This window comes from Benincasa hispida, chromosome 10 (genome assembly GCF_009727055.1).
Source record: "Benincasa hispida cultivar B227 chromosome 10, ASM972705v1, whole genome shotgun sequence".
Classification (NCBI taxonomy): Eukaryota; Viridiplantae; Streptophyta; class Magnoliopsida; order Cucurbitales; family Cucurbitaceae; genus Benincasa; species Benincasa hispida.
The window spans coordinates 39,984,208-40,000,813 of NC_052358.1; the positions used below are offsets into that span (position 1 = coordinate 39,984,208).

The following is a 16,606-nucleotide window of genomic DNA, read 5'->3' on the forward strand; positions in this document are numbered from 1 at the left end:
CTCCAGAACAAGCTTCACTTGTTGATTTTGATACCGGTCGATAAAAAATATAAAGTCCTCCAGATTCATGTCCTTTCCCAATAATCTTCGTCACAAGATCTTGAAACAAGCAATAACCAGGATAAAATAAGATACAACAGTTAAGGACACAAGTGATTTGACTAATAGAGATCAAGTTAAAAGAAAACTGAGGTAAATGTAGGATTGACGATAGAGAAAGAGATGGATCGAGAGTTATAGTACCAGTTCCAAGAACAGAAGATTTTGATACATCTGCTAAGGTAACACTGGGAAAAGATATAGATGACAAAATGTTGGAAGTAAGTTGGGATTACCTATCATATGAGCAGTTGCACCGGAGTTTATGACCCATTGTGTAGACGATGAAAGAAGACAATGATTTGTGTTACCTGAAATAGCAATGGTTGTAATAGGAGCATGTGCAGATGATGTGGAAAATGCTTTAGATGATATATGGTACCGTTAAAGTTCATCGATCTCAATTGCAGAATTAACGAAGAGCTGCTTAGACGAACCATGGGTGAATAAAGCCCTCGATCGAACCACATTAGACATCATTGTGACCTCTTTTACAAAAGAACTTTGAACTCGAGTAGAATATGGCCACAAGATCCTCACAAATAGTTGAAAGAAAGAAAAACCAAAAAATTTAAAATAACCACTTATCCAAATATCCTTTCAATCGAGTGTGTTTTGTTGGATCTAAATGCACAGACTCTTCGGAAAATGTATATCGAGACAAGCCCAGGCGATGGCTAAAAAGAAAAACCGAGCGCTCCACGTTACCACACGTACTGGCGCGTGTGACGGAGGGCATCAAATTTCAGGGGCGCGTGGAATATTTTTCGGCCAAACTTTGGATTCTTGTAGATCGGAAAATGGGTTTTCTTTTGACTTAGGCGGTGATGAAAAAAAAACACGCTAGTAATAGACTGATGGTGGCGAAAACGGTGGATTTCCGGCAGGGTGGCAGCAGCGGCAATGGCATAGGATTTCAGTGGTGGCAACTGGTCTCGACAACAAAGAAAATTCTAATTGCCCTAGGAAATACAAGATGCTCTAAACCTAAAACCCTAAGTGTTCCTAAATATCCAAATTACTCACAAAACCCTAATTGCCCTAGGAAATACCTAGTGCTCTAATACCATGATAAAGTTAGAGAAAAATATGAGAGAACTCTATATCTTTCTATACGTTAGAGTTCAATATATATAGGCATACATGGAAACCCTATCTGAGAATAGTAAATTACAATAAGGGACATACGACTAATAAACTCCTATAACTACACATATACTATAACAAATCCAAACACTCTGAAGGGATCACAGGAGTAGTAGATAGGAGGTGATTTTAGTAGGTGATTGACTAGAAATCACTCGAGAATTAGTTACTGAGTGTAATGCCTTCAGAAATCTGGAAATTAACATTTCAAAATTGGAAGGTGTGGAATCAAGCATTGAAGTAATTTATTATTAAATGCCGCTTTCATGAAATCACGTATAAACAAATCATTGTTGCTAAAAGCACTTGTTCTAAAGTCTTCCAAACGTGTCTTTATCAATTTTTTTAAGTTTAAATTAAGTCATGTTTGCTAAAAACAATTATTCTTAAATCAGTAAGTATGCCCCGTCTGAGTAAATTTGAACATAGAGCACATTTATCCCAATTCTGTGAGTCTGTTGTTGGATTCAAGGTTTGATTACGCATCACACATGTCATATTACATTTTAGCTACTGACGAAATGCTTATATAAGTTGTAAACTTGGGCCACATGTTGCAGTTCAAAAGTTCGACCGTTCTATGATTGATGCTCCTGGACCTTGTATTCTCTTTGCTACACCAGGGATGATCAGTGGTGGGTTTTCTCTTGAAGTTTTTAAGCGCTGGGCACCTTCTAAATCGAATCTGATCACATTACCTGGGTATTGACTACGGCTACTCACTTTTGGCTGATGCTTTTTCTTCAGTATTCAAGTGTACTTTTGCAGGCTTGTTCTTTGATAAACCATAAAGTCATTCAATTTCTGTGACTGCTTTTTTTCTTTCACTTTTTCAGCCCTTGTTTCTTTCTTTCCTTTTTTTCCTTCTATTTTTATTTTTATTTTTACTTATTATGATTATTCCAATTTTTGCATATGTTGTTCATAGTGTGTGTTTGGTCATGTATATGGATGGTCTTATATCCAAGCATAACGTGATTTTGAAATTGCCATCTGAAAGCCATTTTACTTTATCTTATGTAGGTATTGTGTGGCTGGAACTGTTGGACACAAGTTAATGTCAGGCAAGCCCACCAAAATTGATCTGGACAAGGACACTCAAATTGATGTGCAATGCCAGGCTAGTATCTACCAGACCTTACGTTGTGTTTTCCTTTATGAATATGATTGCTAGTTTATTAGAATCACGAACCCTCCGCTTCCCTTACCTAGGCGACAATTGCATCTTAATTTGGGTTTTAATGTTTCTTAGAGGTTCACACTTGGTAGTTTTTGATGCTTCATGAACATTGTGTAATATAGCTTTTGGACTATTGTTCACCTAAGGGAAAACTAGGAAGACACAACTAACTTACAATGAATGGTGCAATGGTACTAACATTCTTGTATTTCAGATTGAAAACATTTCCAACCATGATTTCAACTTCTTTGTTATTGTCCCCAAGAAAGCTAAAAGGTTATCACAACCGCTCAAATTTACATTTTCCACTTTTTTCCCCTCAGATTTGAAGCATGTCCACATGGCGATGACATGTGAACGAAAAATTTGATCAATTAGATGATCCCACTTTAGAAGATGATAAAACATTGGATATCAAATTAGTTGGCATCATGTCTTCTATAGGTTACATTAAATTTAATTTTTAATACAATCTAACCGATATTAATTACTACTAAACTTGGAAGCTTAAAAGCTTATGTATCAAACTTGACTTTCTGTTAGTTACTACTAAACTCAGAAGTTTTTTATTTATTTTATTTTATTTTATTTATTTATTATTTTTTATAAAATAAAATAAAAAACGAAAATGAGATTTTTTTCATTGAAATAATGAAATGAGTCTAACACTCAAAGTATAAGAATCGAAACAAAAGGGATCTTACTAGGTAACAATACAAGAACATAACTAGACCAAAACAGTATCAACCGTTCATACTTGATTAAGAAGAAATAAATGCATTCTATTTGAAGCTAATATCTTGAATAGGGTAATAAACAAATAATTTGGATAGAGAACAGCAAGAGAATACGAGGTCCAAGAGCGTATTTTGTAAGCATTGTGAGTCAATTTATAATGGTCCAACCAAGAAAGGGTCTTGTTTAAAAATTCTTTGGTTCCTTTCCAACCAAATTTATGAGAGAACTCTGACTCCATTTACCCACAAAAGGTGAGGAACAACGAAAAATAAATGAGGCCCCACTAAAATCTGCATTAGTTCTGGATTGCACTAAACTCAAAATCTTAAAAGCTTATGTGGATGAGATTGGTTAAATTGAATCTTTTTGATAATTCCAATATTTTTCTAAGCTTAGTGTAAAACTCTTAGGTTTGAGAGACAATCAAAATACTCTATTCATTCATAAAAAATATGAATATATACAAGTGTACAAAGCATAGCAAAGGAAAATATAACAAGATATTTACAATAATGGAAAACCCTAACAATATAACTATAACACTCTCCCTCAAGTTGGAGCATATATGTTAATCATGTTCAATTGTTACGTAGGTAATCTACACGTGTTCCATTCAATGCCTTCGTGAAGATATCTCCTAGTTGTTCTCTAGTCTTCACATATCCTGTAGATACTAACCCTTGTTGAATTTTCTCACGTAAAAAATGGTAATCAACTTCAATATGTTTAGTCCTTTCATGAAATATTGGATTAGACGCAATATGAAATACTTGATTACCACACAACTTTGTCAGTGTGGTGATTTCAAATCCCAACTCAACACGAAGTTGATATATCAAAATCAATTCACACACTGACTGTGCCATTACTCTATATTCTGATTCTGCACTTGAACGTGACACCACATTTTGCTTCTTACTCTTCCAAGAAATCAAATTACCACCAACAAAAACATAATACCTTGAAGTTGATCTTGTCTTCTTTAGATCCTACCCAATCGACATCTGAGAAACATTCAATATTAGTATGACCATAATCCTTATATAATAAACCACGCCCGGAAGCAGCCTTCAGATAGCTCAAAATCTGTTCCAGTGCAACCCAATGATCAACTATAGGGCATAACATGTACTGACTCACAATACTCACTAAATAGGCTATGTCGGGTCGAATCACTGTAAGGTAATTAGTTTTCCCAGTAACCTCCTATATCTTTCAGGATCTTTTCGCAGTTCTCTATCTTTTGTGAGCTGTAAGTTGGGCATCATTGGGGTACTACATGGCTTAGCCCCTAGCTTCCTTATTTCAGTCTACAAGTCTAAGTACATATTTTCTCTGTGATAATAGTATTCCTTTCTTGCTTCTTATTACCTCAATTCCTAAGAAGTATTTCAACATGCCCAAATCTTTTGTACAAAATTGACTATGAAGAAAGGTCTTTAGGGACTGGATATCTAAAGCATCATCACCAATATCACAATATCATTCACATATACGACTAACAAGATGACACCACCCTCAGATCTCTTAAAAAAGACCGAATGATCTAACGTGCTCTTCTGCATTCCAAAGCTTCCAATCACCTAACTAAATTTACTAAACCAAGCCCATGGACTCTGCCTTAATCTATACAAAGATTTACAAAGGCGACACACTGTTCCATTCGCCCCCTGAGCAACAAACCCTGGTGGTTGCTCCATATACATCTTTTCTTGAAGATCACCATGAAGAAATGCATTTTTAATATCAAGCTGATGTAAAGACCAATGATTGATCGAAGCTAATGAAATAAACCACCTCACAGATGCCATTTTTGCTATAGGAGAAAAAGTATTAGTATAGTCAACATATTTGTGCATAGCCTTTCACTACAAGGCGTGCTTTTAACAGAGCAACAGAACCATCTGGATTGACTTTAACCGCACATACCCATTTGCAACCGATAGCCTTCTTTCCTACAGGGGGAGAAACTAAATCCCATGTACAATTATCATCTAAGGCAATCATCTCCTCCACCATTGCGGCACGCCAACCAGGATGAGACAAAGCTTCTTGAACAGTTTTAGGGATGGAAACAGACTTTAAGGATGCAATGAATGAACATGTGGAAAACAACAAATGGTTATATGAAACAAAAGAGGAAATAGGATGAGCACATGTACGTATACCTTTGCGAAGAGCAATAGGAAGATTATCACTCGTTTCTGGATCCAATGACGAAGAAGACTCTGGCATAGGGCATGGAATCGAAGGAGACGAAGAAATTTTTGGTACAAGGCATGAAACTGAAGGAGTTTGTTATCGAGTATAGACCTTAACGATGGGTGGAAGAGTAGAGGTAGCCACAGGTAGAGATGAATCAAGAAGAGGATCAGAAGGAGAAATAACTGTGTAGACAAGGAAGTCATCCTGTAATTCCTTATGCTCTCCCTGACTCTTATTCGAAGAGAAAAATGACGATGAAAAAAATGAGGAATGTTAAAAAAAGTGACATCGGGAGAGATGAAATATTTATTTAAACTAGGACAATAACACCGATACCCCTTTTGAACATGAGAATAACAAAGGAAAATACATTTTAAGGACTTTGGATCTATCTTGGTATGTTGAGGCCGAACATCCCGAACAAAGCAAGTGCAATCAAATATTTTGGGTTGAATGGGAAACAAATGTTGCTTGGGGCATAAAGTACGAAAAGGTATCTCATCCCTAAGAATGGAAGAGGGCATGCAATTTATTAAGAAACAAGTTGTGGAAATAGCATCAGCCCAAAAGGATTTTGGAACATGTATCTGAAACACCAAGGCTCTGGCCGTCTCGAGGACATGACGATTCTTTCATTCTGCAATACCGTTTTGCGTTGGAGTATTGACACAAGAAGATTGATGAAAAATGCCATGGAAATCTAAATATGACTTGACTGCATGAGAGAAATATTCCTTAGCATTATCGCTCCATTGTATTTTAAGAGAACCACTAAACTGAGTTCAAATTATAGCTTGGAAGTTACAAAAATGAGAAAGTAACTCAGAACGATTTTTCATTAAATATAACCGCATAACACGAGAATAGTCATCGACAAATGTAACAAAATATCTAAACCTTCTTTTGGACTCAATAGGACATGGACCCCACACATCAGAATGGACTAATTAAAAAGAGCACTAGCTTGTTTATTGACTCGAGGATACAAACTCAAACGATGAAATTTAGCAAACTGACATGACTCACAATCTAAAGAAGACAAATGTTGAAGTTGTGGACGAAGACTCTTCAACACAGAGATAGATGGATGACCCAAACGACAATGCTCTTCAAAAGGAGATGACACGCTAGAGCATGTGATGGCTGTAAGTGTTTGTGGTTCAAAGATGCAAAGACCGCCAAATTCACGCCCTTTACCAATAGTTTGCTTCATTGTAAGATCCTGAAATAAGCAATAACAAAGTAAAAAGGAGACACAACAATGAAGATCACAAGTGAGTTTACTGATTGAAATCAAATTAAACGAAAAATGTGGTAAATTTAAGACTAATGACAAAGAAATTAATTGAGTAAGATGGACGGTTCTTGATCCTAAAATGGGTGTGGAGGTTCCATCAGCTATAGTGACATCAGGTGAAGAGGTAGATGTACAAATGTTAGGGAATAAACTGGAGTTACCTGTCATATAGTCTGTAGTGCCAGAGTCAATGACCCATTTTGACGTGGAGGAAAGAAGGCATTTAGAGATGTTACCTGTCTTTGTGATGGCCATAATGGGAGTAGAAGGTGATGCTCTCAATGACTCTTGAAATTGTTGAAACTTATCAAACTCCTCTACAGAAATCGTAATTGACTTGTCAAGATTATCAGGAGTAGAAGGAACATGTGCAGATGGCACCCTCTGACCCTTATTCATCAATCTTCTGCATTCACATTTCGTATGACCAAGTTTATGACAGTAATTGCAAACAACACCTCCTGGATTTGATCTTTGGTTATTGGGATGACCTTTGGAGCTATTTGATTCAACCCCCATATTACTAATATAATCATTTGTGCATCCAATCAAAGCACTACTAGAATCAGATGACATAACTGCTTGTGTCTTCTTTGTACGAAGTATTTAAGTATAAGCTTCTTCCAATGATGAAATATTTAAGCTTCACAACACTTGATCTTTGGCCATCTCATATTTAAGTGCAAGACCTACTAAAAAACTCATGATAAACAACTTTTCACTTTGAGCCATTAGAACTTTTGGATCCGTGCTAATTGGCATCAAGGCATTGAATTTTGCACATGTATTTTTAACCTCCATAAAGTAGCTTGTAAGAGATTTTTCTTCTTGATCAGGTTTATAGAGTCTTACAAACATCAAATAGTCTATTAATATTCTCTTTCCCAGAATAAAGGCAATCCAAATATTCCAATAGTTCCTTGATTGATTCGCAGTGATTGACTAGTTCAATGATTTCACAGTCAATAGAATTCTTGATTTGTAGATGCATTCTTGAATCATCCCGCCACCAAATTTTTTTATAAGCATCAATCGGTAGCTCTTTCGTGATGTGATCATCCGTTTCCATGCTCCTAATAAAGTGGCAAACATTTGATCTCCATGAGTAGTAATTGGATTCATTCAACTTGTGTTCAGTTACTTTTGACACCATAGGAACCATCTCAGATATAACTACTAGTTTCTTATTAGCCATTACCTCAAAATAAATACCAGATAGTAGAGAATCAAACCCTAATTTACCAAAGAAATGTTTTTATAAATAGTAAGTATATAGCCCAAACAAACACACCACCAAGAAGAGTCAACAAAACCGAGGAAACCCACAAAAGGCAAACGGAAACAGGTGGTGCACGCGCTGGCGCGTGGATCAACGGCAGAAGGGAAAAATGGCACGTGAGCCTCACACGCTGGTCAAATGGATTCCAGACTTTGGGGTTATGTAGATCGGCGGCTGGGCTTCTCGATGGACTAGGCGGTGTCGAAAAACTACTTTTTTTTTCGGCGGTGGCGGTGGTTACAGTGGCGCAGCGAATGAACCGAAGACGGCAGCTGTGAGCAAAAGTGTAAACTCACCCCTCCAAAAAAACCCTAGATGTAACACAAATGGGTTCTAAATTTTCAAACCCTAAGGTTCACAAAACCCTAATTTTGTTTAGAGGGCTTTGATACCATGTAAAACAATTAGGTTTGAGAGAGAATCAGAATATTCTATTCATTCACCAAAGATATGAATATATACAAGTGTACAAAGCATAGAGAAGGAAAATATAACAAGATATTTACAATAATAAAAAACCCTAACTATAACAAGAAATTAGCACGATAACTGAATAAGTGAATTCAAAATGTTAATCAGAGTGGAAAAGGTGTGACATTCTGGAGTTTGAACTTGGATGTCCTATTTGATTCCAATTTAGATCTTATATAGACATACACACACACACCGAAAAACTGAAAAATAAAAGTAACTTATAAGGGCTACTGAGAAATAGATAAAAGTAACTTATGTGCGTGAGAATGAGAGATGAGGTTGTGATAATTGGCGAAGGCCTGCTGAGAAATAGATAAAAGGCCTCTTTTTGAGTATGTGCATGACAATGAGAGATGAGGTTATGATAATTGGCAAGCGAAGCAATATTATATTTTATTGTTTTATTATTGGTTGAATCAGTGTTTTTTTAGATGGACGAACAACTTGGGCAATTGGATGAATTCAGATATGTGAATGAAAATGGGACTAAAACATGCATAAAGGGTCTGAATGTGGAAAACTCAAAAGTACAGGGAATGTTTCTCGATTTACCCAATATTTTAAGCACCGTTAAAGTTGACCTGGATGAACTTTTGTTTCCTTTTATTATGCATGTAATTCTTTTTATAGTCATGTTATCATTGTACAATTTTCCTGACTATATATATGTTCATCCCAGATTCACCAACTGGCATTCAGCCCACATACTGATTCCAAAGGAATTATGGATCTTGTGAAGTTCCTTAGTCCGAAGCACGTGATACTTGTACATGGAGAGAAGCCTAAGATGGCTACTTTAAAGCAGAGGATTCATTCTGAACTCGGAATCCCATGTTATGATCCTGCAAATAATGAAACCGTATCCATTTCTTCAACTCTTTCTGTCAAAGCAGAAGCCTCAAGGATGTTTATTCAGAGTTGTTCAACTCCTAATTTCAAGTTTTTGAAAAGAAACCTGAACAATAAAGTTGATCCTAATTTAAAAGATTTAAGTTGCAAAGCAGGAGGAACTTCACGCGTGTTTATACGCAAATGCTCGAATCACCATTTCAAGTATTTGAATAGAAATTTGGACACCAAGTTTGATTCTAGTTTTAGTTGTGGTCCAGAGCTACAGGTAAGTGATGATAGAGTGAACGAAGGGATCTTGGTGATGGAAAAGGGTAAGAAAACAAAGGTGTTACACCAGGATGAAGTACTGCTACTCTTGGGAGAACAAGAGCATGAGGTTAGGTTTGCTAATTGTAGACCCATATATTTTGGAAACTTAGAGGAGACCCATGTTATGGATTGCTTATCTAGAAAATCTTTATGGCTTTCCCAGCTATTTTCAAAGCTTTCAAGTGAACTTTCAGACAAGAATGTTCAAAATCTTGGTGAGTATCTTCAAGTTGAATCATTTACACTGTCCATTTGTTCAAAGGAAGATTGCCCTTACAGAACTACAAATAGAATTGAAAATGAATCTACTATAGTATTTTGTTGCTGTAGTTGGCTAATTGCAGATGAAATCCTTGCATGGAAAATCATTTCTATCTTGGAGAAGCATAATCTCGGTTCAACATGAAGGGGGCCTACTATGTATGGTTTCCTTAAATATACATGGGAATATGCATTATGAGGTTAGCTCAATTCATGACTTGTTTGGTAAAGGAAAGAATCTACTGCTTATCACCTGAAGTTCATAGTCTGATGCCAAATCTGGAGGTTTAAATTATGAATTGTTTGTTTTGGAAGTTTTGAATGGCCGGAAGTGGAACTGCTATCTATGCAAAAGTGCGAGCAGTCTTTAAAGAGTGGTGATCCTTTTATTTTCTTTAGTATAGTAGGGATAGAGGGATTTGAATTGCAGACTTCTTTGTCACTAACAGATTCGTATGTCAGTTGAACTATGCTCCTTTTGGCAAAGGGTGGTGAGTTTTTTTATATAAGAGTTTTTGTGGTTAATGGGTTTATTTGTTTTCTCAGAGTTCAGAATTGTTTGTTGTAAAAATGGCTAAGTTATTGTTATTATTTGCTATTAGGAGTTTTCCAAATTGTTTCATTTTGATTGTATTTGTGGAATCCGTTTTATACACTAATTGCTTGTCCCAAGCATTAACGCCATAGGTACACTCCATTTTATTTGTCTTGTCGTTAAATTACAATGTTTACACATTAACAAATGTTATAGTTCTTTTTTTTTTTTTTTTCTTTTTTGAAAAAACGAAAAACATAAATGCCACATCACTCCTTTTTATACAAAATATACTCAATATTTTACCTTAAGCTCATATGATGTCATTGGTAGTATTGGGAGCCAAGGATCTCATCTGGTGTTCAGTTATCATTTTGTTATATGAGAGATTTTGTAAAAGTAGTTTGAACTTATATCTAGCAATTGGTTAAAGGGCAAACCAATTTTAGAATTCACATTATGGATCTTATGAGGTAGTGGCGCCTAAATTGAATAATTTTTTTTATTTAGATAGATTAATATTGGACCATCCAAAAGGTCTCATTACTAATGAAACAACTTCCCCTCTTAGCTCATGTGAGAATTTCATTTGGATAAACATCATGTGAGAGATCCCTTTGAAGAAATGCGTACACTCAATCACGAGAACAACTTACTCAATTCGGAGGCATATCTTGAGTCCATTAAAATAGAGCACAAGCATGAGCACGAATCACATTTGTTCTTAACAAGTAGAGGGGATAAGGTTCACTAAATTTTCTTTGTTTGAAATATGTAGGTTTTTCTAACACATTGCCATTTGGGCTTAGATCGTGGCTCTGATACCAATTGGTAATTATGATAACAACATCTCCTTCCATCTCCACAATGATATTATACTGTCCACTTATCCTTACTCTCTTGACTTTGCTGTTTAAACCATTTAAAAGATTCCATACTCACTTTCTTCTCTAACAATGTAGAACCTTGATTATACTAATCATATAATGCTCAACATAATGCTCTCAGGTATAACAACTCCTAAATAAGAAGTGAAGCATTGCAAATTGGTATAGTTGTTATTACAACAATTTGTTGATTAAATAAGCAACAATCAAAATGAGCATGTGTTGTGAGAATAACCAGATTAACTAATATACATATGAGATCAACTTCGATGAGATATCTTGTTCTTGTCAAATGAAAAACCACCAAATGTCTAGCATATCCCTTACATGGACCCCAAATGAATATTTCTTTTCTTGGAAAAAAAATATGAATTAGATCTTGGATTTTGCAAGTGTATCAACTTATTGTGTTCCACTACATTTTATTTGGATAAACGTTATGTGAGAGACTTATAATTTTGTCAATTAAACTTTTAAAATTTCATAAGCTAATCAATTTAAACTCTTAGTTAAGACTTGATTTTGAAAATCATCCATATCAATTTTAATAATTTATTTTGTTAATTTGATATTTTAAGAAGTCTACCTATGTAATAAAATTGATCTTCAAAAGTAATCTTAACAATGCGTCTAAATTGATTTACTATAATATTATGAAAAATCAGGGGTTTGATTATAAGTCTCACGGGATGTTTTTAAAATAAATTCTTAAAAATTTTATAAATTTATATAATTCTGAAAGTTTAATGTTTAAATTAATACAACGTTCTCAAGTTGAAGCGTATGAACAGATAGCAAATGAAATGGAATAACACTACTCCCAAGTAATTTTCAAAATGGAATGTTGGCCATTATTGGAAAATAAAAGACTTGATGCACAAAGAAAGTTGAAATCAAGTTCTAGAACCCTACCTTTTCTAGAAGCCCTCTTTTCCCTTTGTTCCCCTCATTTTTCTTTTTCTTTCTTTCCCCCTTCTTGTTTTCTAGAATTTCTCTCACGTAAACATTAAATAAATATATTAATTCATTCTTGTCGAGTCATTAAAAAAGTCGAATCTATCATCATTATTATAGAGAGGAAAAAATAACTAAAAAACATATATATCTTTCTTTATGTTAAGTTAGTTTGAAACTCTCTCTAGTTCAGATAAAATTGATAATATTTATTCGTTTCTTTAAAATTGAACGTTCAAATATCTAAACTCGAAATTAGATTTAGTTAAAGAAAAAAGTTGAGACGAAGCTAATATAGATATTTGAAACATGAATGAAAATAAAACATGTTTGAATTTAATAATTTGACCTTTGAAAAAAAGGTCAAATATTAAAAAATGCGTTTGCAGGGAGTCGAACCCGGGTCTATTGCTTGGCCATTTTTTATTATTTAATTCTTATTAAAGGATTAATTAACTATTGTAAAAAAGGGAAAAGGGATAAATATATGTTTATCTTAGCATTTTAAAATATGTTTGACATGAACATAAAAAGTGAATCAATGTGTTCATTATATTGTAAAAATCTAACAAAATATATAAAACAAATCATTGATATGGACATATGTATTAATAGTAGATATTTATATTTAATTTAAAATAATGAAATGTTTAGGTCCTGTTCTGGTAACTATTTAGGCTCCGTTTGGTAGCCACTTTGTTTTTGTTTTGTTTTTGAAAATTAAGCCTATGGACACTACTTTTACCTTCAAATTTTTTAATTTATTATCTACTTTTCACCAATGGTTTAAAAAAATCAAGCCAAATTTTGAAAACTAAAAAAAGTAGCTTTCAAAAAGTTGTTTTTGTTTTTCAAATTTGGCTAAGAATTCAACCATTATAATTAAAAAAGATGCAAATCATGGCAAGAAATGTAGATACTATAGACTTAATTTTCAAAAATAAAAACAAAAAACAAAATAGTTATAAAAAAGAACCTTAGTTTTATATTTTATTTTTTTTTTGAAAATTAAGCCTATAAACACTACTTTTACCTCTAAATTTTTTACTTTGTTATCTACTTTTGACCAATGGATTTAAAAAACCAAACCAAAATCTGAAAACTAAAAAAAGTAGCTTTTCAAAAGTTGTTTTTGTTTTTGAAATTGGACTAAGAATTCAATCATTGTACTTAAAAAATATGCAAATTAATATAAGAAATGGAGAGGAAATAGACTTAATTTTCAAAAACCAAAAAGCAAAAAACAAAAAGATTACCAAACAAACCTCTTAACTTTTTATATATTTTGTTTCTAAAAATATTAACCACATTGACATTTTCATCGCATATATATTTATAACTTATAAATGCTTTATATATAAATTCTGGACTTGTTTAAAAAGTTTCAATTTAGTTTTTAATAATATCTTAATATTTTCATTTATGCTATTTCTATTAGTTAATATAGGACTAATGCCTAGCTTTGCTAGAGGGTAATTATAGTCAATTGACATAAATTTAGATGAAAGATTCCACCACCTCAAATAAATTGGATCTATATAATTCTAGATGGTTTAACCATCTTTCAAATGGTCAACAGTGTATATATCACAAGTATAAGTTTGTAACATCGATCTTGAGTTAAAGGTTTGATTTCTCCACCTTCATATTACATAAAAAAATTCATGCTTCAAAATATCACTTTAAGGTGACAGGATTTGGACCTATGACCCTCTATACCCAAAACAGATGCGTTAACCAAATTGCGCTACACCTCGTATTCCCCCAGAGCATATAGATCACCTAATCGATGAATACTCAAATCAAATTCGCTCCTAGGGATGCAAGAACCATTTTAAGTAATCAACAATTTTTTTTTTTTTCTTAAACGAACTCCTACAATCTTAGACGATGTCAAAAAAGCCATCTTGTACAGGAGCGAAGTCGAGGGGAAGGAGCTTATAGCTCGACCGATAATGGGAGAAGCAAAACTCCTTGGGGAGGATTACGTCAACTTATCATCAATCATATATTTAACTCTATTAACTGTTGATTGAAAAAAAAGATATAGAAAAATGTTAAAACATAAAAGTCTAAAATTGAAACTTTCATTTATTAAGGAAATAACAATTATACCTGTTTCTCTTATATATATATATTCTGTAGCATAGTTAATAACATCTAGATTGTTGAGGCAACATCCAAACTTTATTAAAAATAAATTTGGAAGGTATAGATTTTTATTTATTCATATATATATATATCTTTTTATTGTGTTCATGGTATGGCCAATTATGGTGGCCTATTTTTGTAATAATGCAAGTGGCAAAGTGTGGTCAAGGTCTTTTTAGCAATTTTTTTTATCAATTTATGTCCAAAATTCTTACCTTTTCTTAGAGTTGCTTTCAATGCATTTGAACTTTTTCTTACAAAAGAAAGTAGCAAGTGGGAAAAGATTATTTTGGAGATCCCTTTTTCTTTTTCTTTTTCTTTTTCTTTTTCTTTTTGGTACTTTTAAGATTGGAATCTTCTCTCATTGCTCATTATTCCATAACCTTAATTGAAAAGTTCAAGTATTTTATTTTCTTGACTTTCAACTATGATTCATAAACCTTAATCTCATTTAATGTGATATAATTAATTAACTATATGCATGTACCAATTATGATATTTCCATAGGTAGTATGTTAGATTAATATTAAGGCTATGTTTGGATTAAGTAGAGAAAAAAATATTTTTCAAAATAGTCATTTTTTTATTTAAATTTTTATGATAAAAACTATTTAAAATATAATATGAAAGTGTCTAAAAACTATTTGAGTAGTTGTCACACACTTCATTTTTTTTCCTAAAATGACTTATTTTTAAAATTAAACGGTTAAAAATTTCAAACTAAACATACAGTAAATTATGATGGTCCAGTTTGTTAGGTTATGTAAAATCAATTAAAAAAACATTTGAAAATAAATTAGTTGCTCTTAATCAATTTTCTTGATTTTACATGTATTTTGCCTCCCTCGAAAAGAATACAAAAAAGGAAGGGAAAAAAAAAAGAAACTATAAGTACAATTTAACATTCTAAATTTAAGGTTTTATATGGTTTTATATTTTTAAAGATTTGGGTAAAATATTTGGTTATTCCTTAGGTTTTGAATTTTGTTTGTATTCCGTCCTTTAAAAATGGTATACATTTAGTCATTAAGTTTTGAGTTTGGTTTCAATTTAATCCATAAATTTTAAAATGTTATAATTATACCTATGAGATTTGAGTTTTGCTTCAATTTGGTCCTAAACTCATAATCATGTTTCAATATTTACACTTTTAACTTCAATTTTTCATTAAATACTCATTTTTCATCTTTAGTGTTAATGTCCTATTAACTTTTGAAACTATGAAAATTATAATTAATCAATAAGTTTTACTATTTTCCATCACTATTAAAAATTTAGGGAAAATGTCAATTTATACCCCTAAAATTTGAAGGTTGTATCAACCTTTTATACCATGAACTAATAACTATATTAATTTAAACCTTAGATTTTCATAAGTGTATCAGTTTATACTCTCATTCTACTTCATTTGGATAAACATTGTGCAAAACTTATAATTTTATCAATTAAAACCCTAAACTTCATAAATAAGTCCATTTAGACTCTTAATTATGGTTTCTTTCAAGAATTGACAACACGGTAACTATACTAGTTCATTTTGTCAATCCGACATTTGAAGATGTCTACATATGTGTAAGAATTTATGTCTGAAGAATTTTCATAGATAATCTTAATAATGCATCTAAATTGATTCACTTGTAAAATTTTAGGAGTTTAATGAATAGAATTATAAAGTTTCACACATATTTGTAAAAAAAAATCTAAAAGAAGGTGTACATTGATTCACCTATAAAATTTCAAGATTTAAATTGATACAATTATTAATTTAAGGTTTAAATTGATTCAACTTCAAAAAGTTAAAAGATAAATCTAAATTAAAATTTTATATTCTCTATTGAATTAGTTTATTTAGTTATATAACACACATAATTAAAAACTTTCAATTCTCTCTATTTTTTTCTTTTTAATAAACTAGATGGGTTCGTTGAGTTTGTCTTCATTAATTCAATTATTATTGATTTATGCATACCTCACTCTTATTATATAGCAAAATAAAACAATATAAATTCAATATATAAATATAATTAATGCACATTTAAATAACTAAGAAAAATAAAAATTAGATAAAAAAAACAAATTTTGATAACAAAGTGAGATGGAAGAGTATCAAAGAAAGTTCATATATGGAATATGCTGGTTTAATTTTGGAACACTTTATTTAAAAGCTTAAGATTTTTATCTTCTGTTGAGTGGTTGGCTGTTCTAATATAATGATTTTGGCTTATTTTAAAAATGTATA

At 32.4% G+C, this 16,606-nt stretch overlaps 1 protein-coding gene across 12 annotated transcripts in view; it reads left to right on the forward strand.

Moving 5' to 3' along the window:
- Nucleotides 1–10,526, forward strand: part of LOC120088145 (cleavage and polyadenylation specificity factor subunit 3-II) — a 60,981-nt gene extending 50,455 nt beyond the window's left edge. For 9 of the 12 annotated variants that reach the window (XM_039045241.1, XM_039045235.1, XM_039045234.1 and 6 more), the window contains 3 exons: nucleotides 1,806–1,947; nucleotides 2,269–2,365; nucleotides 9,098–10,526. In XM_039045241.1, the coding sequence (XP_038901169.1) occupies nucleotides 1,806–1,947; nucleotides 2,269–2,365; nucleotides 9,098–9,985 (1,127 nt within the window). In that variant the 3' untranslated portion in view covers nucleotides 9,986–10,526. The remainder of the gene's footprint in view (nucleotides 1–1,805; nucleotides 1,948–2,268; nucleotides 2,366–9,097) is intronic. The other 3 variants (XM_039045245.1, XM_039045242.1, XM_039045243.1) reach the window with 3 other exon arrangements.
- Nucleotides 10,527–16,606: the final 6,080 nt, after the last annotated feature.